Source organism: Eubalaena glacialis, chromosome 1 (genome assembly GCF_028564815.1).
Source record: "Eubalaena glacialis isolate mEubGla1 chromosome 1, mEubGla1.1.hap2.+ XY, whole genome shotgun sequence".
Taxonomy (NCBI): Eukaryota; Metazoa; Chordata; class Mammalia; order Artiodactyla; family Balaenidae; genus Eubalaena; species Eubalaena glacialis.
Window position 1 is genome coordinate 83733168 of NC_083716.1, and position 25981 is coordinate 83759148.

At 39.8% G+C, this 25981-nt stretch overlaps 1 protein-coding gene across 1 annotated transcript in view; it reads right to left on the reverse strand.

Moving 5' to 3' along the window:
- Positions 1-25981, reverse strand: part of RYR2 (ryanodine receptor 2) — a 537153-nt gene that overhangs the window by 32769 nt on the left and 478403 nt on the right. Inside the window, exons 87-96 of the mRNA XM_061190410.1 lie at positions 25572-25700; positions 18804-18908; positions 16247-16328; positions 12702-13999; positions 11813-11880; positions 9401-9548; positions 6337-6423; positions 5349-5567; positions 3721-3851; positions 2291-2333 (exon numbers count right to left, since the gene is read on the reverse strand). Coding sequence (XP_061046393.1) covers positions 2291-2333; positions 3721-3851; positions 5349-5567; positions 6337-6423; positions 9401-9548; positions 11813-11880; positions 12702-13999; positions 16247-16328; positions 18804-18908; positions 25572-25700 — 2310 coding nt within the window. The remainder of the gene's footprint in view (positions 1-2290; positions 2334-3720; positions 3852-5348; positions 5568-6336; positions 6424-9400; positions 9549-11812; positions 11881-12701; positions 14000-16246; positions 16329-18803; positions 18909-25571; positions 25701-25981) is intronic.

Below are 25981 nucleotides of genomic sequence, written 5' to 3' on the forward strand. Positions count from 1 at the left end.
TGGGACTGTCACAATATGTAAGTTTCCTGTTGTTAGCATCCTACTCTGCAGATAAAGAAATTGATCTTGGAGAATATAACATGTCCAGTCTCAGCTTGGCAAGAGATGGGGTGAGGAAGCCTCCAGGCAAGGCTGACTCCCAGCAAAGATCTTCTGCATAGAGCACGGCATGCCACTGGGCTGCCCATGACATGCTGGTATCCCCTCTGTGGTCTCCACGGCAAACATTCAACTCCCCCCATAGTATCCCGACTCCAACCATTCTTCAATAACACCTGAACCTGGAGCCTTGTCACCATCCACAGGTCCTCAGTTTAAATCTTACCTAGAATGGATTCCTTGTCCATCATTAGAATCACTTCTTTGCAACCCCCCTTGGCTTCCTCGCCCCTCTCTCTTCTGTCACATGTGTCTGGGCTTTGCCCAGATGTTGGGTTTTTAGATCAGGGCTTAGACGTGGGCTCACAGATCACCTGTGAGCTCAGTACCTCTGTCTCTGATATAGCGACTCTTGGCCTACAGTTTATACACCATGAGGATCCCGCACATCATTGAAAATGGAGGCAACAGGAAAAGTAATGAAAGAAACACAGGAGGAGAGAGAGCTGGCAGCAAGAGAGGAAAAAGAAAGCAAGGAACAGGAATATAGGAGAAACAAAGGAATTGAGAACCAGCGAAAGAGGAGGGGGAACGTTAAAGTAAAAGATTAGAGTGGATGAAGGAAAAATACATAAATAGAAAGAAAGGATTAGCAGAAATAAAAATGAGCTTTTTCTGAATATATACAATCAGGTAAATTAAAAGAAAACATAAAAGAGCAACGGTAGTTAAAAAGCCTATGAACGTACACTATTTAGGTTCATTAAAACAATTTGTTTTCCATTATTCTCACAGCACTGAAAATGGGCTGGGCTGATCTGAGTGGGAGTTCTTTAGGGGTTGTATTCTCGCCCAGGAGAACAAACGACCTCAGAGCAGGAACGCTATGGATTGTCTCAGCTGCAATTACAATCTATTTGTTTGACTCTAGATATATCGTGTCCTTCAGAGAAACTCTTGCTTTAATAACTTAGAAGCTGCTTCTTTATACTGTTAAATAATTGATAAGAATAAAATATTCAAATTATCTATTTTACATTACTTACAAATTATTCTTTCAGAGCTCTGGCCTAATTTGGATGCACTCATCTGCATTCGTGCAATGCTACTACTCTGTGGTCACAAGGGGACAAAAACTTGCACCAAAATGAAAAATCAACAAACACACTGCTTCTTCCAACTAGGAAGTCTTGGGGGGTTTTTTGTTTTGTTTTGTTTCTGTTCTTTTAAATGTGCTTCATTTTAAATAATGTACTTGATTTAAATTCTTGACAAACTCTCTAACTCCCCTCAGATGGGTAACAAAAAATTTGCAGTTGCTAATCACCAGCCACCCTATGAGTAGTTCTCAACTGGTGGAATCAAAGGGAAAAAGACCACTTCATTCGGCAGTTATTTGTGGCCATTCACCCTAGACCGTATACACTGGACCCACAACTCATTATGGTACGTGGCATGAAGTGATTCATTTTGGCAATTGGAGGGTTCAAGGAATAAGAAGGAGCTACAAAATAATGGTTACTGTATTTTACAATGTACAGGTACTGGTACATGCATTATTAAATTTTTTTTTAAAAAAGTTGATCTACATTAAATCCTGTGTGGTAGGAAGAGCAGAGATAATCCTTGTCTCTCGCAACCAGAGCCGACATAGGTGCCAGAGTCCATAGCTGAACTCCTGTTTGTGTTCTTTCTATCACGCTCTGATGCAGTGTGCATCAGAAGAATAAAAACTTTATCAAAATAAAAAGGTCTTTGAAGTTTATATAAAAGTAAATAAAATTCAGTCCTTTGTTGTTATACAACAACTTTACTTTTTTATTGTAAGGGAGGATCCCAGCCCTGGTGACTTCGCTGTCTTATCAGAAAAAGAGCCTTCAGTCAATTTCAGTTACCCGAACAATCTCAGAGAAAATTCTTACTGATTCTTCTTAATGTACAGACTGAGCACTGTTTAGTCACCTGAGTCAGATGACAGGTGGGTGAGCAATGCTTATTTATTTTTTAGCTGCACAGTATGGATCTCATGAAATTTTTGAAATTCATATTAAATCCTGTTTCCATTTTGAAATGACATTAACAGACAAAGCACGCCTCAATATCTCAGCCTACATATGAGCCACAGCAAATTCAAATCTGAATTGCACTTTAGGAAAAAAATAGAAAATTTAAGCCCTCTAAGTAGTATTACCTTTCTTTTAACAAATTTGTCCCAGTAGTTGTTGGGAAATGACCTAAAAGATATAAAAGCATAGAAATAAAATAGTATCATTTAAAAAAAAATGATAAATAACAATATAGTTGTTGGGGAATGACCTAAAAGATATAAAAGCATAGAAACAAAATAGTATCATTTAAAAAAAAATGATAAATAACAATATAATTTTTGGAATAAACAAAATACTTAAAATAATACGTAAACATATTCTTCCATGCACAAAAATTACAATGAATTTTCCCCATATTAGCCCATAATTTTTCTATCATAAGTATATTAAATATTATTTTAAATGTTAATATATACATGTAAATCACAAAAGAGACTACGGGCTAATATTCTAATGGAGACGAATATGAGCATATTTATTAATAAGCAGTCTTGTTATATTTCTGCTTTATGTATAATGTGTTAATGTATACATTTCTTTGTCAATTGTCTTTAAAACTTAAAGTATCTAAAACTGTCATTGTTTTTCCTAGGAAGTAAAAAAAATCTCATTCCCACTAGTTATCCTTAAGGAAACTGACCATAATACCATCACATGACTCCGGCATCTTAACTAATATAGAGTTCACCTAAGGGGACAGACTTGATTCGATTTAGAGTTGCTAAACAAAATATTGAGCATTTACAGTAAACATTTATAACACACAAACAAATCATCCCTATTTGGAAACCCAGAACTTATCAGAAATCATAACTTTTTAAGAATAAGCAAAACTAATCACAATAAAAAGAAGCTATTTCACTCTTGAGTAGTACAAACTACTGAAAAATATTGTATCACTAATACCTCTAATAGTGTAAAATTAGACTTTTGTGATGGATTTTTATCTGCAGCAGCAGCTAGTAGTTTGGATCTAGACCTCACAAGGCTAAATAATTAGTATACAGAAAAGTATTTGTTTTTCTGTCTTATATTTTACATGTCATAATGTTTAGCTAGTTATATGCTACGCCTCTGGATGATACCAACTGAAAATTTCCAACTGATTAAAAGTGTGAAATTCAATATTTTTGCCTTTAATGCTACAACTCCTTCCTTAATGAATAATTTTGCCTTCCTCTTTGCTTTTAGATGAGATAACCCCACACTGCAGGTTATGTACCTCCAGCTACACACTTCCCTGAACACTGAGTAATGGATGTTATGTTCCATCAGTGCTGTGGAAATGGACTCAAAGCCATTTTTGATGGAGGAATTCAGAACACAGAGGGCAAAAATTGATGGCATCCATTAAGAGACTGATGGAGCTTTTAGTCTTTTGATTTTCTTGGCTGAATATATAACTGTTATTCACCTCTGCTAAACTTCTGATAAATCTGCAAGAACTCCGGCAAAGTATTTTATGTCTTGAAATTTTTGAGCACAGAAATGTCTCATCTCATTCTTTACTCACTGTGTGTTGATTACGAGTCTATCCCACTGGCCTTTAATATCATCTTCTGAAGGCTGTTCTGTAATATAAAGCCCATCAAATTCCAATTTTCGAGCTACTTCTTTTTCTCGCTTAAAAATAACCAGTGGGACCTACATTTGAAAAATAAACATGTTAAAATTAGTTTAGATTTACTGGCATCTCTTGTGGTCACTATCTTTACAAAACAGCTTTTGGAAAGAAATATTTCCCATGTTACTTCTAGGAAGGTAAAAATTGAGTGAAAATCAATCAGCTATATTTAGGCAGAAGGAGGCATCTAGAGGTTTTCAAAAAACAAAAGACAGTATAGATATTATATATATGCATATGTTTTTAAACACATAGAGGTTCATAAATAATTGCATTAATGAAATCAATTTTAAATACTAAAGAGAAAAAAGTTATACAAAATTGCTTTTCTTTTGCATATTACATATACATATATATATAATATATATGGATGCAATAAAACATAGCACTAATGTTCCAAAATGCATACTTCTAAAAAATTTTTAGAGTTTTATTTGAGAAACCTCTTTAATAATTCCATGCTCAGCATGCCCATATGCTATTTTGAAATAAATTTTCATTTCAACATCAGCAAAAATCTTTGTCAGTTTGCCAGAATGTCTCCAGAATTTACTGATTCCCTTTTCATATGGACAGATTTTACACAAGGCACAGATGCAAAAAAGATGCAGACATTCTGGAAGTATCCAAGAATATCCCCTCCCCCCCCCAATAAAACAAGGGAAGCAAAGGGAGGTAGAGGAGTTTCTGAAAAAAACTTTACATTCTAGTCTTTTACCCTGGACCCTGGTTTTTCAAAAGTCTTCTAGAAGCTTCCCAATCAGAAGCAGGGCACAGTGAAATAAAAGCCCTGCAGTAAAAAGGTGTCATGCTAGGAAAAGATAAAGAGGTTTGCAAAGGTGATGGGCAGCCCTGAGCACTCAGAGAGACTATCTTGAGTTCTATTCACCAAACTATTACTGTTCCCTTGGTAAGGCTCTAGGGATGGAGCGCCATTATTTTCCGGGTGACGTGACAAACAGTGAAGCATTTCTGCCAAGGATAGCGAGAGATACATACCTAATAACAAAACAATCAAAATGACTCTCAGAGGTCCAATATGATGTATTTCTAGAATTTCTACTACACTGAGCACTGCTAGGAGACAGTGGGTGGTCACTTCTGTGGGGTCAAATTATAGGTGAAATTGGCTATATGTGAATAATTACTGACATGTGCAAGAAAACTACAATGTGACAGCCACATCCCCTTCCCAGGGCAGCCTGCATCCAGTGACTCATCACCAGGGAGCTCTAAAGGCCCAGCTCCAATGCCCCAGCCCAGGGCTACCCTGAAGGGGGCATCTCAACTTCAGAACAGAGACCTGTGATGTGCCCTGTTGGGTCTGTACTGTAGCCCCACTTTTCCCTTTTCTTCATGCTGCTTCCTCCCCTTGCCCCGCAGGTGTTTATGGAACATTCCCTAATAAACGATGTGTATGTAATTTCCATCTCAGAATCTGCTTCCCCAGAAGTCCAACGTGCAACAGACACACACACGCGGACACACACAGGTTCCTTGGTGCCCTACTATCTTACTTTCAAGCAGTAGTATCCAATGATGCAGAAGAAAGAGATAACCGTGTGCAGAATGGCTAAGATACGCAGCGTGGGCTCCATGTAGCCGCTGCTCTCCTCCAGCACATAGTGAACTGCAATGATTCTAGGCGAGCTGCTCTCCAGGCTGCTAACTCTGGCGTTTTCACTTGAACTGCGAGTGGGGAGCTCCTTTCCTTCAACCACAGAAGAAGTGGAGACCTGATTCAAATCATTTAAAGTACCGTCAGTTCATTTCCTCTGACATCAGGGTAAACAAGAAACAATGGAAACCCAGTCTTAGCAAATAGCTGGACGTGAAACCACTGCACGATGAAAAGACTAAAAGCAAAGGCTAAAAAAGATAGCTTTTTCAGTATCTTGTAATAACCTATAATGGAAAAGAATCTGAAAAAGAGCATATAATACATATATATATAGAGAGAAAAAATATATATAAATATAACTGAAATATATATATATATATATAACTGAGTCACTTCGTTGTATGACTGAAACTAACACAATATTATAAATCAACTATACTTCAATAGAAAAAAATAATGACAAATAATGAACACATTTAAAAAATTCCCTCCAATTTACCCAGACATGAGGATTCCAGTGCATGCAGGAAATAATTAGATGGCTAAGCTGCCTTCTCAGTGATCAAAAGAATTTAATACAATACAGATATGCCACACCCAGATACAGTAACAAGTGAGATATTCAGCCAAATTAGACTCTGAGTATTGTGGGTAAATCCTCTGCAAATCCAACATTCTTCAGTGGGGGCATTTCTCACTTACTGTGAAGGAGCAAATCTATCCCTGCTGTACTAGACAGTCAGCAATGTGCCTGAGATTCAGGTTTTCATTTTCATCAAATACATTTCAGCATCGGTTTTGATGTGCTCACTAGTGGATCTGTGAAATCTTTACATTCAATTCAGTCTTTCATATTGGTTATTAAAAGACTAAGATGTACATACCTTATAAAAGAGCAAGATGAAATTGATTGCAAACGCGACAAATAAGGCTAACATTCTCATGTTGTAAAAGTTGCGAGCAAAATAGTTCTGCAGGTGAAAAAAATTATTAAAAGGTCATTGAATCGAGAGACTTGAAATTTGCAGACAACTGAAATAAAGCATTCATGCATTTCCCCAAAACTATTTGTTGAGGGCCCACTGGGTTTCAAGTCCCATGCTTGGTGCTATCGATGTAAAGCACCAAGCTTTACGACGTAAACCACCACGGAGGAGACATAATAAAGAAGCACATTCACAGATAAAAAGCGTAATTTCAGGGAATGTTAACTGTTATGAGGAAAAATCCATCAGGTTAAGGACTTAGGGAACAGGGGTGCTATTCAGACAGGTGGTCAGGGAAGGTTTATCTTAGGAGGTGACATTTGAGCTGAGGCCTGGATGCCATTGGACGGCAATCAACTGAACAGCTGGGGATGGGGATGTCAGAGAAAGAGCTTGGAGGGCAAAGGTCCTGAGTTCCAGGTGATGCTGGTGTGTTTGACGGATAGTGAGGAGGTAGTGCAGTGAGAGGAGGGGAGAGTGGGAGGGAATGAGGTCAGAGAGGTGAGCAGGGGACAGGGTTCTGTAGCCCTCTGATAAAAAGTCTGTTGCCCCTTATAGTACAGTGGTTCACTGTCTGATCGCTGGGACCACACTGCCTGGGTATAAAGCCTGACCTCACCACTGACTCACTGTGGGATATGGACAAGAGACTTAATCACTCTTGGAGCCTCACTTTTCTCACCTGTAAAATGGGGATAACAACAAAACCTGTCTCATAAGTTTGCTATGAGGATTAGGTAAGTTACTACAGGGGAAGTTAGTCATTAATCTTGTTAATATAATTGGAATTATTATTTTATTCTAAATGGGATGGCAAGCTCTTAAAGGAGCTGAAGAGGGCTGATGCAATCAGATGATTTGAAAGATGATTCCAGCTACTGAGTATAAAATAGATTGGAGGCAAGCATGGAAGGCAGGAGATGAGTTAGAAAGTTACTGCAGGATGCAGGAAGAGATGATGTTGATGGTGGTGGCTTGGACCAGGTGGTGGCTGTGGAAGTGGTAAGAACTGGGCAGACTCTGGGTATATTTGGAGGAGAGAGCCGAGAAGAATTATTGTTGGGTTGTATCTGAGGTAGGAAAGAAAGAGAGGACTCAGAGATGATAATTCTGGATTTGGGGGTCTGAGCAACCAAGTAAATGGTTGGTTCTATTTTTTGAGCTATGAGGGAAAAAAATACAAAACACTTAGAGGAGAAGTGGGTTTAAGGAAAAAGGTTATGGGGCATACCAAGAATTTGTTTTAATATTTAAGTGGGAGATGACTATAAAGTATCTACCTGGATATGCCAGGAGCTTTAGCATCATAAGGCCATAGCAAAATGACATCTCGTCCGTTATCCCTCTCTGTGGACACACCCCATTTTGATGGTGTCATCTCCCCACACATGACCCTGACTTTTCTGCCACCATTTATAGGACGAAAGTTGGCCACCACATCCAAACCGGGTCAGTCACCTTGGTTCTCCGTGGAAGGTGGGACTGGGTCATAGGTCAGAGTTAGTTACTCTGGTTATCTGAGCTGGGAGGTCACAAAGACTCGGGTCACGAGGGGCCTGTGGCACCTGGTGTGGTCATGATTAGGCTGGTGCACGCAAACAGGTGAACAGAGAAAGTCATATTGCAAGAGAAGCAGGAAAGTAGGAACTGTGACCTCTGAGACAGAAGGATGGAAGGAAATCTCAATTATGTGCTTTACTCAACTGCAGTTACACGTACTCTTCAGGAACCCACGGGGACCGCTGCAGCTTATAACAGTGCCTGGGCAACCTCACACCCTACACCACGCCCAGACCACACCTGCAGCCACGCGTACTGTGACAACACATCAAACTAGGGGTTATCCAGAGTTGCCTCAGAAACATCTGTGTTCTGTGTACTCTGTATTAAACAATATAGTAACATACAAGGTAGTTTAAGAAAATATAGGTCAAACTATTAATTAAAATATATATTTGTATACATTAAAAAAATGTGTCATATATACATTTATGCATAAGCAGTTAGAATATATCACCACTGAGAACAATCCATTTCCCTTACAGGTGAAGTTCTACACTACATGAGTTTCTTGTCTATTTTTTTCTCAAAGGCTAAGTATGATTTTGCCTTTCAAAGGGCCGTATTATGGAGCGTTGCTCTTAATTTCTAGGTCTGACATTATTGGTCAGTACCTCTTACAGGTTTATTCTAGACATTCATCTCCCAATCTTTTCCTGCTTGAAAAAATTATATATAATATTTATGCACATATACATACATACACATATAAGAGGCCTTTCAAACAAAATTTTTAACAATTCCATCATGTAGGAATAGGAATAGAGAACTACATCTCCTTTCTTTGTTTTCCACATACAAGTATATATTTTATTAATTGAGAGAGCATTTCCACAAAATGTTTAGGACACTACATAAAGAACTGTCTTCTCCCTCTTCGTTCTTTCATTTATTTACTTATTTCCACTTAAAGAAAAATTTGGAATAGACCTTCTTATTATCAGTGGAGAGTTGGCTCACTGCATTAATATTTTTATAACTGGAATTTTAACAAAAGGGCGATGTTCTAGAACGACTGACTAACCCCACTCTGGAACATCAATATGAATTACTTGTCCCCTAGAAGGTATTCTTTGCTATAATGTATGGCAGAGCCTTACATAGTGTTCTGCAAAGAGGGAGCCCCGGGGTTATGTTTATTGACTTGCCCTAAAGTCCTTGTAGGAAGACACTGGCAGTCACTAAATCAAGTGGACCCTCATGTGAATGTGTGCAGAGGTTATGTGTTTGACGACAGGGAGCCGTGGACCAAGGCATTCATTTTAACATATAAACACTAAGATGGGCAAATACAACATATGTGCAGGGCTGACCCAAGTGAAGGTCAATGCATATTTACTGTACCCGGATGATTATGATCTCACAGTATATCAGTAACAACATTCACTTTAAAACATCTTACTAGAAGTTTCTGTTGATAGGCTATGATTTTCTTCCAGAATGCTGACTCAGGAACTTCTGGCTCTCCATATCTGTGTGTGTGGAGCTGCCTCAATTTTTGTTTACCCTTATCTTCTTTGGCTTTTTCTTCTTTTTCTCCATCTTCTCCCCTACGAACACAAATGAATGAAAAATAAGCCATCCATAAACTAAAGAAATGAACAGGTTTTGTGCCAAAATATACAAACGAACAAATATTTAAATCATAGTATCAGTTTTAATAACTGATATCTCTTCCAATGAATTATGATATTCAGAACTTTAGAATTAGGGGTAGGATTTCTTGCTTATCATAGCCCCCTACAGATGGATAATTTCTGTGAAGTTCAAATCTATAGGACATTTTACAGGCTTCAAGTATCTTTGTATCTATACCTAGCATATTCCTTTCCAAGTGCAGAGTAAAATATTTAAATGAAAGAATAACAGTGGAGACTTTTTTTGGCTGTGACTTTTCAACATACCTTATTTTTAAATTCTTATTTCAATGTTCAAGCCACTAGGATTTAAAATCAGAGGCGTACGCATTTGGTTGTTCACATATATAAAGGATGTCAATACATTAATTTTGCAGACAATAATGAAATTAGAAGCACTGAAATTTGACACCTAAACCCCACTAGGTGCAAAATACCAAGCCTTCATGGAAGTATATTTATGTATATGTGTAGTCACATGTATGTAACCCACATAACATAACCCATACTTAACTCATATGAGGTCAAACATTATTTTAACATTAAAGAGTTGGCATTGAAATGACTGTCATGCCCTGTTACATCTGTCTGCATTTCACTATAATAGTCACTTATGTGGCCATTTTTACAACTGACTCAACAGTTCAAGGTCTATGACAATGAATAGTGCTGACTGTACAAAACAGACAACAGTGGCCCTTGTTTGAAGCCTAATTCAAACAAACCAACTGTAAATATACATTTTTCAGACAACTAAAGAAGCTTAAATATTTAGCGGGTATTAGACGGTACTAAAGAATAATTGCAAATTTTGTTCAGTATAAATAATGGCATGATAATTATGGTTTTTTTAAAGTCCTTAGCAATTAGAAATGTATACAAGATATTTATGGGTGAAATGACATGGTGTCTAGTATTTTCTTTAAAACAACTTGTCGTACAGGAGGCCCGAAAATATGTGTGTGTGTATATGGTAGGGAGGGTAGGCAGGAGAAAACCTAGATGAAACAAAATTAGCAAAATGTTAATAATTATTAAAACTTGGTGATGGGTATACGGGGTGCATTATGACATTCTTTCTTTCGTGTGTGTTTGAAAATTTCTAATAACAAAACTCTTTAAAATTTTCTATCTCAAATAACTTGGAAATAAAAATGATTTTCCCTGAAAAAAGTGTTAAGTTATTCAAAAGGTGACTCAAGTGATGGCAAGTAGGCATGTGAAAAAGTTGAATAAAACTGTTTTCCATGAAATATAACATTAGAAATAAGAACTATTTCTGAGTTATATCATTTAATGTTATTTTAATTTTATAGCTATAACTAAATTAACACAATTCTAAATAAACGTTTGCTATTCCAAAAAAAATAAAGAAGAAAAAACAGAACAGACAATGAAAACAGGCCAAAGGAAGTAACAGAATAGAGGAGAAAAATAAAATGCTACATGAGAACGCTACAGGTGCACTACAGGCACTTAAAAATTTGATTTCCCCAATTGTTAAAAATGTGCATATAAAACTATGTAAACTTGGGGAAAGATGTAGGTTTCAATTATTAACAGAAAGCCAGTGTTATGAGGAAATTATACATTTTCATTGCTTCACAGCCAGCTCTTTATTTCTCATTGTTGCATTTATAACTGTGCTCCATAGCACCAGGAATATTGCTGAAAATGAAGTTTCCTGGGTCCCAGACCTGCTGATTCAAAATCTGTGCTGGGGCCCAAGAATCTGTGTCTTTAACAGACTCTCCAGGTGGTTTTTACGCAGGTGGCCCTAGGACTGTGCGTTGAGGACCACCATGCCCCAAGAATTCTGTGCCACGGCATTCAGAACGTTTGTCCCCTCCCTTCTTTACAAGGACAGAATAGATGCTCGATTTTAAACAGAGAACTACAGCAGTCAGTCATCTTGCAGAGAGCTTCGCATGGAATCACTGAAGTCTTTTCTGCTGAGAGAGGAACACACAAACAGAATCCTCACGGCACAAGAAAGAGGCGGGAGTGGCCCCCAGGGTGGGGGGGTGGTCTACGCTTATCCCTGCCCATGGGCTGAGGCTCTCCACTGAGATGACAGATGTCATCCTGCAGCCTGAGAGTCTCCACTGCATCCCCTGAAGAGAGAGGACGAGTGAAAGACACGAAAACAAAGGAAAGGATACAGAAACTACACCTACTCGGCTTTCTCAGGTTCGGATTTGCTTTCTTCTTTTTCTTCCTTTTCTTCTTCTTTTGCCTTCTGTTCCTTGGATGAGTCAATGGGGAAAAGAGAAGCAGGGTTACACATCACTTTTGAATGAGTTTAGGGAGCCCCGTGACCCTGTGTCAAACTGTAACCTATAAATGATACCCTCCTGTCTCTATGGAGATAAAACTGCCACGTGTGTCCTTTCTTCTACTGGTCCACGCATTTCCCCCTTCCCCGCACTTACCTACCAGGCCAGCAGTAGGTACCAACTTTCCGAGCTCCTTCCCACTTTTCTTATTTCACAACGACCTTCTTTCCCTCAGTCACCTACTCAAATCCTACTCATCCTCCAACACCAACTTAAGTCCCACTGCTTAAGTCTCATCTAACTACTCCAAGCCAGACTGAGGTTTCCATTTTCTCAACACAGGTAACCTCTACTGTCTGCTGCCTATGCTACTTACCACTTAATAATTCTCTAATTTTTTCATGAGTCTTTTATCTTTCTAATAAGCTCTTTAAGGCAACTTGAAAGCAGTGAGCACATCTTACATTTCTTTTAATTTGCTATGATACCCAGTGGTGTCAGACACCTGGCCAATCAATCCTCATAAGATATTTGTGGGTGGAGTGATGATCGTTCAATTGCCTAATGTCAGGAGGATGAATACTTCAGCTCGTACTTTCATAGTTTAACTTAATAATTTATAAGGAACCTTCACAAAAGGCTAGCTCCGCCTAACTAAAAAGCCATTCCTCTTTGGCAAGTCAAGTCACGTACCGAAAACCACTCTGGCACTAGCGAGACAGCTGATGTCAAGTTCACTTATCGTGCCCACCTGAAGTCCAGAGAGCTGCTGTGATTGGAGGAAAGTTACCTGGAACTTTTCTTGCACCTCGGGGATAGGGACGGGGTTGCTCATGAGGTCGCTCAGGCCAGCGTTGGGATTATGAGGAATCAGTTTGTACTGCCCGCCTTCTCGCTTCAGGTCCAAGCCAAAGATGTCGGAAAGCAGGTCACTCTCCTCCGTCAGTTCCTTTAGGTCCGTCAGATCTTCGTTGGGCAGGGCGCCTTCCACGGCTTTCCTCTCCCCGTCCTCCCCGTCTCCTCGAACCTCGTCCTGCGTGGGGTCTGGCATGTTGGCCAAGAGCTCCGCCACCTTGATCTTCTTCGCACCTTCCACCAGGCTTCCTCCCAGCAGGAGGCTGCCGACGATGCGGGAGAAGCCTCTGAAAACGCTCGCCACGAAGTGCAGGAGGCTCATAAAAACCCCCCAGTAGGACGTAAAGAAGGCCGTGACCATGTCCTTCACCGTCATCTTCTTCACCTTCTTCATCTGCTTCTTCAGGCTCTTTAAGCTGAGCATCCGCATAAGGGTCAAGATATTATACCTGAGGGCAAACAGGGCCGACTTGACCGTCGTGATGGAAAAGAAACCCATCCTCGGCCCCTGCTCCTCTGGCTTCTCCTTCTCACTCTCCTCTTTATTCGCCGACCTCTCGTTCAAATCCGACTCTGAGATCTGAGCGGCCAGCTGCATCTCAAATATGGTGTCCTCACAGAAGTTCACGAAGAGTTCCATCTTCTCTTTTTCTCCCCCTTCGTTGACCACATCAAATATAAATTGCCTTTTGGACTCCTTGACCTGGGGCTTCTCCCACTGGGTTCGGCTGGACTCACTGATTTCAAAGTAAACCCTCTCGATGCGCTTGGCGCTGCCCATGATCTCGATGCGGCCCAGAAAGGGCTGGAAGTAATTCAGGACGCTCTCGGCCAATTCCAGGAAGGTCTGCAGCCGGGTGTCGTTGGGCATGTGTTCAGAAAGGTTTGTCAGAAGCACTGCCACGTTGAAGCCGATGTCCTTGGCGGGCTCGTGGAACCGTTTGACAAATTCCTCGTAGTCTAGGGTTTCGTTTTCATCGGTCTCTGCGCAGGACAGGAGAAATTCAGTCTCGGATTGGCTGTAGTGCTTATGGCTCTCCATCGCTTTGTGGAAGTCCCTCTTGGAAATGACTCCCTTACCGTCGGGGTCATACTCTTTAAAGGTATCAGAGGACGTCAAGTCCTTGAGTTTTAAGAACATGTCAAAAAATTTGAGAATCATCTCCACGTTGTTGGAAGATTCCACGAGCATATCAACCATCTGTTTGCCGATGGTGCCATTAACCACATTGCCTGGGGGTAAAGAAATGCATTGGCTCAAAATGAACATTCCCAATAAAACCGGTGTCTAAGCCGGATAGAAGCTAGTGTACGTTACTGTGAATTAATTGTAAACTGGTCCACTTGTATAAGTTGTCACTAATTTGTGCAGGTAAATAATAAATATCTTAAAATGTCTAAAAAAAAAACCAGTGTCTCTAGAGAAAATAACAATATAAATCTTATATGACATCCAAATGAAAGATAGCTCGTTTATCTTCCAACGTAAGGAGGAAAAGATGAGTAATTACTTGTAAACTCCAGTTTCAAAGAGTGATTACATGAACACAAGCAAAAGCATATTTACAAAGTAATTAGACTAACGCACGTAAAACAATATGTGAAGAAAAGCTGACATTTTTTTCCTCTAATTGTGTTTTAGGATTAAAAAAAAAAAATAGGGCAAACATTTATATTACCCTAAAGCCAGAAAATGAAATACAGTCTCATATTAATAATAAAAATGAGTGTTTGCACAGACCTTTTGGGTTGAAATGTCACTGCTCGTAAACGTTACCTGATTTAATGTTCATATGTCTGTGAGGCAGGTACTTTTTATTAATTCTGATTTTACTATTGAGAAAACTGAGGTTTGGCAAGGTTAAATTAATGTGCCGGCCGTGACATGATTATTGAGGGCTAAGGCCTGGATTTTAAACAGATCTGCTGAGAGCAAATTAGATGTTCTTTCTGATTTAAAATGTAATAGATCTCCCTGCATTTCTTCATGGTCCAGAATGTTTATAATTAGAAAATGGCAGATTATGGATAAGCCTGAGGAAATGAGATGTTATCCTAAGGTATAGTCATTGAATGCTTTTATTACATGGACAGAGCTTGATATGTAACACGAAGACGTGCATCAGGAAAAAGATGCATGGTGAAGGGTCTGTTGAGTGCATTTGCGAATCATTAAACACCGGGGTTAAGAGCACAGGCTCAGGAGCCATGCTATGGGGATTTGAATCCAGGTCCCACCATCTGTTACCTGAGCTACCTGGGCAGACTTCTTAGCCTCTCTGCGCTCAGTTTCCTCATTTGCAAAATAGTGATAATATTACTATGCAATTCATAAACCTGATATTAGAATGAAAAAGTACTTAAACCAGCAGCTGGCATATTAAACGAGGTTCATTTTAAGTTGTCATTCCTGCAGTTCCTGTTGCAGTTATTATGGTTGTGGTGTTATTATTATTTAGACTAAAACTTGAATTGAGGTCATGGGAAAAGGATCCTGTGCTCAAAGGGTATAAAGTGGCTGCCAACTAAGGGTTTCAAGCAAATGCTGCATCGCTGAAGTCCTAGCGCAAGGTGTGCCTACTGCCTTAATTAGTCAAAGTATAGTTGTGCAGTGCAGGGCGGACTAAGAAACAGAGAGAGGAATTAGGAAGGATTTAAGAAAAAAAAGGATAGGGAACATGATAGCAAACATTTTTTATTTGCTTTGGTCGTATTCACATGATTGCACTGAATGCTTGCATCAGCCTATCATGAGCCCCATTTCACAGAGGAGGAAGGTGAAAAATGGAGACGTAACTTGCGTCAGGGTCACGCTGCCTGCGTGGGAAAGTGGGATGCGGGCGCTGGTGGCGGATCTCAGAACCCAAGCTCTTACCTACTACGTTTACTGTCTGAGACAGAAAAGAAATGCAGTAGCAAAGGAAAGTAAGTTGAAAAGAGAAAAGAGAGAGAATGAAAACCCGAGAGAGAGGCATGTGGCGGGAGCATTAGGCTGCCGCTAGACTTGGTGGGCTGGGGCCTCTCCCGAGCCTTCTCCTCCTGCAGAATTTGAAGAACCCATCAGAGTCACAAGGCAGTCAGCTCAAAGCAGCGATTTACACAGTTGGAGTGTATCCAAACATCTGTAATCCCCACTGGTTACAAACAAACAAGATGATAAACAAATGAAACCTTCTTTAGGTATTCTGTCGGAAGAGCATACTGTCTGGGGTATCACTATGAAATGAAAAATATCACTACGAATGAAGTACTAGTGATTTCATTCCATAGTTTTGCAAACTGAGATGGGCAGGATTTCTCTTTTTTTAAAAACAAACTTGGAAAAAGAGTAATCAAGCCAGCAATAAATCTGAGGTATCTGTCCCATCTCAGTGTTGATATTTTATCCTTTGCGGCATGCTGACTCCCAAAGGATTCCATGTATGGAAGCCTTAAAATAAAAGATTAAAGGGGACTTGAGAAGATATAAATCAAAACTACCTTCCAACATGGACAGCAACATGACCACCATGTCCTTCTGAAGATCCATCAATTCTTTTAGCAGCTCAATTTGACTGGAATCCTGAAAGAATTAACATACTGCGTTTGAGATAATATGGGAAACCTATGCAGCAAGAATGTCATACTTATTCTCACAAAAAGAGTACGGATCTACCGATAGTAGACACTTTACAGCAATATAGAGCTAAAGGGAGGCCAAATATAAGTCTGCAGCTTATTAAAAATACACACTTAAGAATTAAAGAGTATTTACTGTTGATTCCAACTCATGTTTATTAAAGTATCTGTAAGGACAATGAATAAATCTAACAAGAGTACAGAACTAAAGCAGTGGTGGAACCCCTGGGGCCAGGTAGGCAAGACTCAGGTGCTTCTGAACATTGGGTATCTTTCTTTTACTTGAGTAAAGACTGGACTTGTCTTTTCTTCTTTCTAACTTACTACACCAAGATGCTATATATTTTGTAAAAATTAACATATTCTGGAAAACACAGGCATAACAGTGATAAGAGATAAACTTATCCTACACAAATCTAGGCAAAAATGTACACAAGTATTACCCGTATTAATAATGCACAAAATATCTTATTTACCAATTTTATCAAGTTCTCAGATATTTCTCTCGTTAAAATTTTCTGGGGTTTTTTTTGTTTTTCATTTTTCACCATGAAAAAAAATTATTTTACATAGATATGTTGTGTCCAAACATCACTATGCTTAGATTCAGTGCCTAGAAATATGGAATGTGCTTATATTTACATTACGACCTCATGAATCATCAGATTTTCTTATTTAAAACTATACCCCTCTTTCTTTTTTTTTAAAAAAAATACAAGGTATCATTTTATTCATATGAATTTTGCTACATAGGAAGCCAAATTTCAACACTGCTGGAAGGATGAGACTTTTTCTTCCTAAATAGTTGTTACCTTGACTAGGTCTACAAACTGAACAACTGCTACGTAGCACCATCAGATGGTCATAAAATGATGGCAATACATCCGAATCGGAACTCTCCTGTGAATGTATAAACTTGGTTCATGTTGATTTCCTTTACTTGCTAAAATGTCATTAGCAATTAGTTGAAAGCATCATGATATTTCCTTACTTGGTTGATTACCAATAACTAGATACTGACAAAGATTCTCTCCTTGACCAAACTAGCCAGCTCCTCTGGGCCCTCTTCCCAACTAGGCTTTAATCTTGGTCTATAAAGACTTGAACAAAACACCACCATAGTTTCTAACAGCTCAAGGCTGCATCCCTAGGATGACCCCAGCCCCCCTTAGAGTGTCTGCCTGAGAAAACTCAAGACTGCCAGAAAAATTTTCTGTTTGTTCCAGTCAACACCTGACGATAGTAGAACCTGTCTCCCAGGCTCTGTGGGAGGGTAGAATCCTGACTTTAATATTCAGCTGGCCCAGTCTCATTTACACTGAACAACCCTTTGTAATTTTCCTCTTCCCTAACTCTACTGAACCCTGCTACCCACCTCTCCCTTTAAAACACTTATCACTTCTGTACAAGTCCAAGTTGAGTTCAGCTCACACTAGGTTCTTTTCCCTACAGTAACAGTTATCACTGACTAAATCTGTCCTTGCCACTTTAACCAGTGCCTGGCTTTATCTTTGACCAAGATATCTTCCTGCTTGTAGGCCAGAGGGCAGATGTGAGTATCCTCACTTTGCTGGAGGAAAGGAGACTCAAGGAAGAGAGATGGGACACGTGAATGAAATCGTGGGAGTTGGACTGGAGTCATTTGACTTTGAGTCTAGCATTCTCTCCTCTACCTGACACCTGGCAGATACCCACACCCCAACAGACATGTCAGCCTCAGGAGAGCCCATCAAAATTCACTGCATCACAGGGACATATTTATTCAAGATTTATATTAAGAGTTTTTTTGTTCGTGTAACTCTGAGCTCCAAATGCAATACACGAGTGAGAAAACAGCATTCTGATGTTTTCAAGATATGCTCCCGAATGAACATTAAAGCATGGTGGAAAATCTGTTTCTTCTTTATTTGCCTATCTGCATAGCTAATTTTTTTCTCTTTGACTTTCACAAAGTAAAATGTCCTGTTAATGGGTGAGTGCCATCTTTTGAGAACAGCTGCTTGTTTATGACCCTATAAGAAAATTGTCTCCCCTTAACGAGGGATTTGGAACAGATTACAAATCCTCTTCCAATTATCTGTAGGGAGGACGAAAATTCCAGTGAGTAATCATCGAGAAGTAGGTCTACAAAGGACTGTAAAATGTACAGTGTTTGGAGACTATCTTTTATTTCTCCATTATAGTCAATTCCTCAATACCTTTTGTTTTCAAAATTGAATGATGGCTTCCACCTATTCTCAGCTTGTATAAAAGTCTTTTATTTTTAAAAAAAGGTTTGTTTTTTTTGAATGTAGAGTAAAAGATGTATAAAGAAGTCGTCTAAGAAAGATAATATTCAGACAAAGGAGAGCATGTTTAATTTGCCAGTGATCACGGTCTCCAGTGTGTCATTTAGGATGGTGCAAGACAGTGACTTCACCTGAGACAGCTTCATCTGCATGTGGGCAAATACATGAAGAAAACCCACCACCGCATCCCAGAGCCTGCTGTGAGCCAAACTCTGCTGGTTGCCAGTGCAAGGACCCTGGGGCAGAAACAGACAAACAACAATCATTCCTGATAATTTAATTGCCAACATAAACTTTACAATAATAGGGACAAAGTTAACTTAGTGTTGACATATCTTATCACCAGCATGTTATCTGAAAAGACAGGAACCCAAGACAAAAGATATACAGTGATGGTAATGGTATAGCACTCTTAGGAGATAAACATATTCTTCCTTGAAATGTTTAAATCCCCAAAACAGTTTCTCAAGGATTTTCATGTTCTGTTTCTGTATGAATACTAAAACACTGGGGAAAAAATGGTGAATTATTTCATTTTTGTCTGACTTGGGTTTCTTCTATTTAGAGGAGATCTTAGCTAAGTTATTTTAGCTAAGTCAGATCATCAGAAGTGACAACCTGTGTGGAAAGAATTTGAGATTATGCTTTATATGAGAGGTACTTACTTCTTATTGTTAAATAGTAACCTGGATAAAGCACTCATAGAGAGGACAAAATATCCTCTTCAGCGCTTCATTGTACAACGGTATCCTGGTTACCAATCATACAACCATTGAGATTTTTAAAGATTAATACTTAGTCATTAACTTTATGAACCCAGAATCCAAGACAATTAGAACCTAACTTTGCTCTCTTAGCTTTCACTTCAGAAGTGATCTTTATGCGACACTAGAGTGAGTGTTGTAGCGGAGACTGTTTGGATGGAGACAACTTCTATTCTTACTTCCCAAGGGGAAATTCTACAATCACTAAGTTTTGAAACCACACCCACATCAACCAGGAAAAGAAATAATAGGGATTATATTTCAAAAGAAAAAAATATATACAACACAGTTCTTAACTTCCAACTCATTCACTCATTAGACAAATGGCTCAGAATAAGTTTAAGTTGGAGAGCACATTAAAATGTTTCAGATTTTAGTCTGGAGACAAGTGACTGGAAGAGAGGACTGCATTGAAGATACTGAAAAGATGTCGACATGGAACTCTGTCCTTTATCAAGCTACACTTGAGGCCCTACAGCTGAGGATAAAAGATGTAACCGAGTGGGACCCTATGAGGCCTTCCCAGAATAGATGCCCACCCATGTCCTCTGCCTTCCTTTTGTCTGTAGAAAACCTTTAGTCAAAGAATACATTTAATCAAAGAAGTGAACAAATGCAGAAAGAAAGGAAAACAGTCAAGCAAGACAAAATAATACTTTAGCCATTAAACCAAGTCACGGACCTTTAGTTTCTTCTCAAGGTCTATAGATAATATTCTGAGCCATGTCCTTTGAGCTGTTTGGCAGATACTGAAATGCCCACCAGGTGGAAGAAGTGAACTGCAGGCTGTCCACAAGCATGCAGACCCCAGACTGGCTGGAATCAGAAGGTCGATGATGCTGACTTCCAATTACCTCACCACCAACCAGTCAGAAGAATGTCCACGAGCTGATCACACACCCCACAAGCCCTCTCCCTCCCCCTGTCTTTATAAACCTTCCCCTGAAAGCCTGCAGGGAGTTCGGGCCTTTTAAGCACTAGGCTCCCTGGACTCCTTGCTTGGCGCCATGCAATAAACACTGCACTTCCCTTCACCACCACCGGGTGTCAGTAGATTGACTTTACCGCACGAGGGTGGGCAGACCTAAGTTTAGTTCAGTAACAAAGACAGTTAAGTGCCAAGTATCTCAGTATTCCAAAAGCAAGGTGCTCGATTCAGTACCTGCGAAAGGAAACTAAGTAGATCTTTCTACCTCAAAGATCTAAAGGCGCTGGAGCCGAAAAGGGAAAGACTTTGGAAAGAGCTCTGCAGGTGCCGGGCCTCCCAGCCTCCACCCCTGCTGCCACAGGAGAGGAGAGGGCTGCCCGCTTCCCTTTACACCGTGGAGAGAGGAGGGGTCAAGAGAGCCGTCAGGAGCGCTCGGCTCCTGCATCCTGAGCTTGGGTAGCACACAGTCCCGCAGTAGGGACTGTGAAGACGGAAAGTGACAACAGAAGGTTCCTTAAGTTGGGTACTCGGGAGGGAGCTATCTTGTCCAGCAGGACTTGGAAATCTTGCCGACAAAACTGTCTGAAAGGCTAATGTGATTCCAAGGTGGACGGGGACCCCCAGATGCACAGAGTCTGTGGAATAATTCGAAGCTGGGTGGGAAAAGAGGTTATTTCCAGGGAAGCAGTAAGAGGGCCAAGCCCCCTCATTAGAGAAAGAATACAATACGCCACTCCAGAGGGCAGGCTCCACCGTGCAGCCCTGAATTCCACGTGCCGGAGGGAGACCTCCCCTCCCTAATCCTTCCTCCTGCGCACAATTCCAACCCGGAGGAAGCCTGAGACCAGCAGGAGGGGAAAGAGGAAGAGCAGACGACCCTGTGGAGAGACGGTGGAGAAGCCCAGATCTTACGTCTTGCCCTCTACCCCAAGGCCTTTCCGGCACAAAATCAGGCCCAAGGGTGAGGGGGATTTTTAAATTGGATAAGAGCTAAGTGATGGTGCCACCATACGATGACTGCAGTGAGACAATCCTGGTGACAAAGTGACTGAAGGAATTTTATTTATCTGAGAGTGGCCAGTGCACAAGATCCATTCAAAGAGGGATGAAGAAGCGGGCCACAGAGCAAGGCTGAAGAGACAGCGGGGAGGGGTCAGCTCTTTTAACTTCGAGGTTAGTACACTGAGCCCATTCAACGTACCAGGCCAAACTGATTTTACAGTGTACCTTAGTCCTGTCTGGCTGTTAAAATAACTCTGGGTCAAAGCAACGGATCTTCAGGACTCCACTGTGGTCCAGCCTCGGCAATGTGCCCCGTGTGCTAACACTGGGGAGGGTGGAAAAGTGCAGGAGGGCATTAGGTGGACACTAGAAGGCCATTTCGAAGAAAATAAACTTGATTTTTCCTGAAGAAACAAACATTTTCTTCATCTGGTATTTAAGGTTTTAACCAAATGTTAAAATATTATATTAGAAAGGACTAAGATCTTCTGAAACCCCTAGGTGACCAAGAGTTGTTTTGCAAACCTTAGGCGACAGAGCTGCAAACCAGAGGCCCAAGTTCCTAGTTTTCCTTGTAAACCTGAAACACACAGAAGGTACTTTCCAGGACTTGCTCAGCCTCAGACCATCGACTTCTGAGAACTGTTCACTGCCTGAATGGAGCATCTGTCTTGCCTGCCACCTCGCAGGCCTATTTCTCCTGATCTATTCAGTGCCTGTAACATATAAAACCCTTGCTACTATTACACAGAGAATGGATAGACACCAAGGTCCTACTGTCTAGCACAGGGACCTATATTCAATAACCTGTGATAAACCATAATGGAAAAGAATCTGAAAAAGAATGTGTATATACGTATAACTGAATCACTGTGTTGTACAGCAGAAATTAACACAACATTGTACGTCAATTATACTTCCATAAAATAAATTAAAAAACAAACAGACACCCTGGCTAACTGCCAGAAGGCAGTTACTTTCAGGTTGACCTTCTCGTGGAACGACAAATACAGCTTTCTCTCTTCTCACGACTCACCCTGTGGTCTTAACTCCAGGCACTTGGACAATATAATGTCCTCCTTCTCAGGCAGTTCTTCTTCCCCCCTTATGAAAACTGGAGTTGAAATCTTACAGAAGATTATGTTTATTTTGATGGTTTTGGATTTCCCCCCCTTGCATAATTTTCGACAGTTAGCAAAAATTGGAGTCCAAAAGCAACATGCAGTGCTGTCAACTAAAAGCCAGCCCAAAGTAAGCATGAAGGAAACGATGAGCTTTTATTCACAGTATCAACAATAATCAATAAACATGATGCTAAGGCAAATATCTTCAAAATATGTTTCACTAAAGGCAATGGGGTGCCCTGGGTTGGCTCCTGGAACAGAACAAGGACATTAATGAAAAAACTGGTAAAATCGGAATAAAGTCTGTAATTTAGGTTATAGAATGGTGCTGATGTTAATTTCTTAGTTTTGACAAATGTATCATGGTTACTTAAAATGCCAAAAGCTGGGAAAGCTGGGTGAATCATATATGGAAACTCTCTGTACTGTCTTTGCAATTTTTCTGTATATCTAAAATTATTCCAAAATAAATTTTTATTAAAATATATTTTTAGGGAATTCCCTGGTGGTCCAGTGGTTAGGACTCGGCACTTTCACTGCTCAGTGCCGGGGTTCGATCCCTGGTCTGGGAACCAAGATCCCACAAGCCGTGCAGTGTGGCCAAAAAAAAAAAAAAGTATATATATATATAATTTGAGAGTTGATTAAATTATATAAAAATGTCAAATAAACAAGGAGTATTGAGAAGTTAAAAAATGAACAGGCCATAATAAGCCTTGCTACTTTACCTATTATTCCTTGACTGTTCATTTAGAATGTTCTGTGTTATATAAACAAGTTAGAATAAATGATTTTGACCTTTTAGTGAAAGGTCAATGGATGCTTCTAGTTTTACATAAATTTAGGACTCTCACTTACTTTAGGAACCAAGAAATGTCTACTCTTGGCTGAAAGGAATTTACGTTTTATGTTATATAGAAGCCATTTTCCTGTTTCTATAAAATTCACTGGCTTGCTAATTTCATCAATCAATCTTATTACTTAATCAGGACAGTTCACACCAAACGTTGTATTGCTCTCTTTCTAGACACCGATGAGTATATTAAGGTAATAATGGAAGCCAAGGAAGATGAGGAAAAAGGAACATGAGTGGACTGAACTGGGTTTAAAACTTTGCTTGTATTTGAACTAAAGAAAAGTTATTAGCATTATCAAGTGTGGCTTTTCCATTTTTAAATACTGAAATAAGGATCCTCTGCCCTGCCCATGGAGACAAGAGAAAAAGTGAGATCCTTCCAAGGTACGAATACAGAGGAGAGAGTGAGCCTGGAGGAGGTGAGGAATGGCCATTCTGCCATCTTTCCTCTGCACCACTCAGCCTTGGCGGCTTCACTTGGCCATGAATAGTTCACTCACTCAGTCATTCTACAAACACCTGTAAGTATGCTAGACTCTGGGGGTACAATCTGTTATTTTTACTTAACTCTTTCCCCCACAAGATTATGTTTAGTCTAACAAAGCAAACTGTACGTTTCTTCCTATTTTATCCTTGCACATGGCACTTCAATCACAGTGACTGAGTCAGAGTAATATTGGCCATGGAGACAGAAGATAGAAAGGAAAGATGACTGACTAGTCTTCTAGAAAATGGTAATGTTTTGCTTTCTGAAAAAGGCAGAAATTTATAAAATATTTTAAGAATCTGTAGGTTAAGACTAGAAGTCTAGAGGGCTTCCCTGGTGGCGCAGTGGTTGAGAGTCTGCCTGCCAATGCAGGGGACACAGGTTCGAGCCCTGGTCTGGGAGGATCCCACACGCCGCAGAGCAGCTGGGCCCGTGAGCCACAATTACTGAGCCTGCACGTCTGGAGCCTGTGCTCCGCAACAAGAGAGGCCGCGATAGTGAGAGGCCCGCGCACCGCGATGAAGAGTGGCCCCCGCTTGCCACAACTAGAGAAAGCCCTCGCACAGAAACGAAGACCCAACACAGCCATAAATAAATAAATAAATTAAAAAAAAAAAAAAAAAAGACTAGACGTCTACCCCAAGAAGAATATAAAGCAAATCAAGGTTAAAAAAAAAAAGGTGTATTATTCATGGAATTTGGAATTTTACCTATATTATACATTATCATGTTATATAATTTTATATATACACACACACATATATGTGTGTATATATACTGTGGACAAAGAATGTTGCCTGCCGTTTCAGTAAACAAAGGATGTTGCTGCCATCAAGACATCAGCTACTGCAGTGCCCCCTGACTGTGCACCCTGAGGGGACTCAGGATGGAGAAAAGCAGGATACTGGCCCTAGGTAGTTAAGGTTCACATCAAAGGAATGATTTCAATGAGCCCAGATTCTTGCATCTTCCCATAAACAGAAAAGCACTAAGTTCATTAACTTAAGATGTTTGATTTTCTTTAATTAACAGTAATCTTTTGACGTTCGGACTCCCTGGGTTTTTTTGTTGTTGTTTGTTTGTTTTCTTGTTTTTGCCAGAAAACCCTATATATCCTATATAGCCTCCCTTACCTCTTCAGAGCAGTCCCTCAAAGCTATCTGAGAGGCTGCATCCTGGGCTTAAGTCCTCAGTAAGTCCTCTAAATAAAACATAATTCTCAACCCCTAGGTTGTGAATTTTTTTTTTCAGTCAACAATACACACATACATGTATTAAAATGAAGTTTTTAAATGCTCTTTTCTTTTTCATAAAGTTTCTATGAAACTTCTTCCTTATTTTCACTGGAATACTATAAAAAGTGGTTTACAACTCTGCCCTCTCTCCTTCACTTCTTCTCTCCCCTCCTTCCTTAATATTTATTGAGTGCTTAATATATATACCAGACCCTGGAAGTATGACACAGTCAACATCATGGTTCATGCCTTGAAGGAGTTCATGATATCCCAACCTGCCAAGTGGTAAAGCAGGTTCATTCCATATAAATTCACATCTCAAGTGAGTATTTTAAATGGCCAATTGGCTAAGAATCTATGGAAGGGGTCAGTAAGAATGTGGATGAGAGCAGGAAAATACTTTAGGCATATTGCATTTTCCCAAGGAGTTCAATGCTAACCAGTTGACTCTCTTTTCTCTCTTTCTTTCCTTCTTCAAATAACAGAAATGTTTAAAGGTTTACCTGAATATACTCTGTAAGCGTGTTAAAGACTTGCTTTGCTACTTGAATCGCTTTGGAGAAATTCCTTTGTCCTTGTTCATCAATGACATCTTTCCCAGAGTAATACCAATAGAAGTCACTGATTGATTCCTAGAAAAGAGAGATGATAGGATTAAGGCACAATCTGAAGCTACCAAAGACCTGTCCAGTTCTGGACTCAGTAATAGGAAATCATTTTAAATAACAGATTGGAAGCAAACAAAAATATCTGCGAGGTAAATACTATTCTCAATGATTTTCCTAAACATAAAATATGGCGACATCCTCCCTAGATATAAATAACAACTGGAGAGAAGATTAGAAGTAGAAAACTTAGCTTTTAAAATGACTTTCTGTCTCTGATGACCTTGAACTTCACAAACATTCATAAC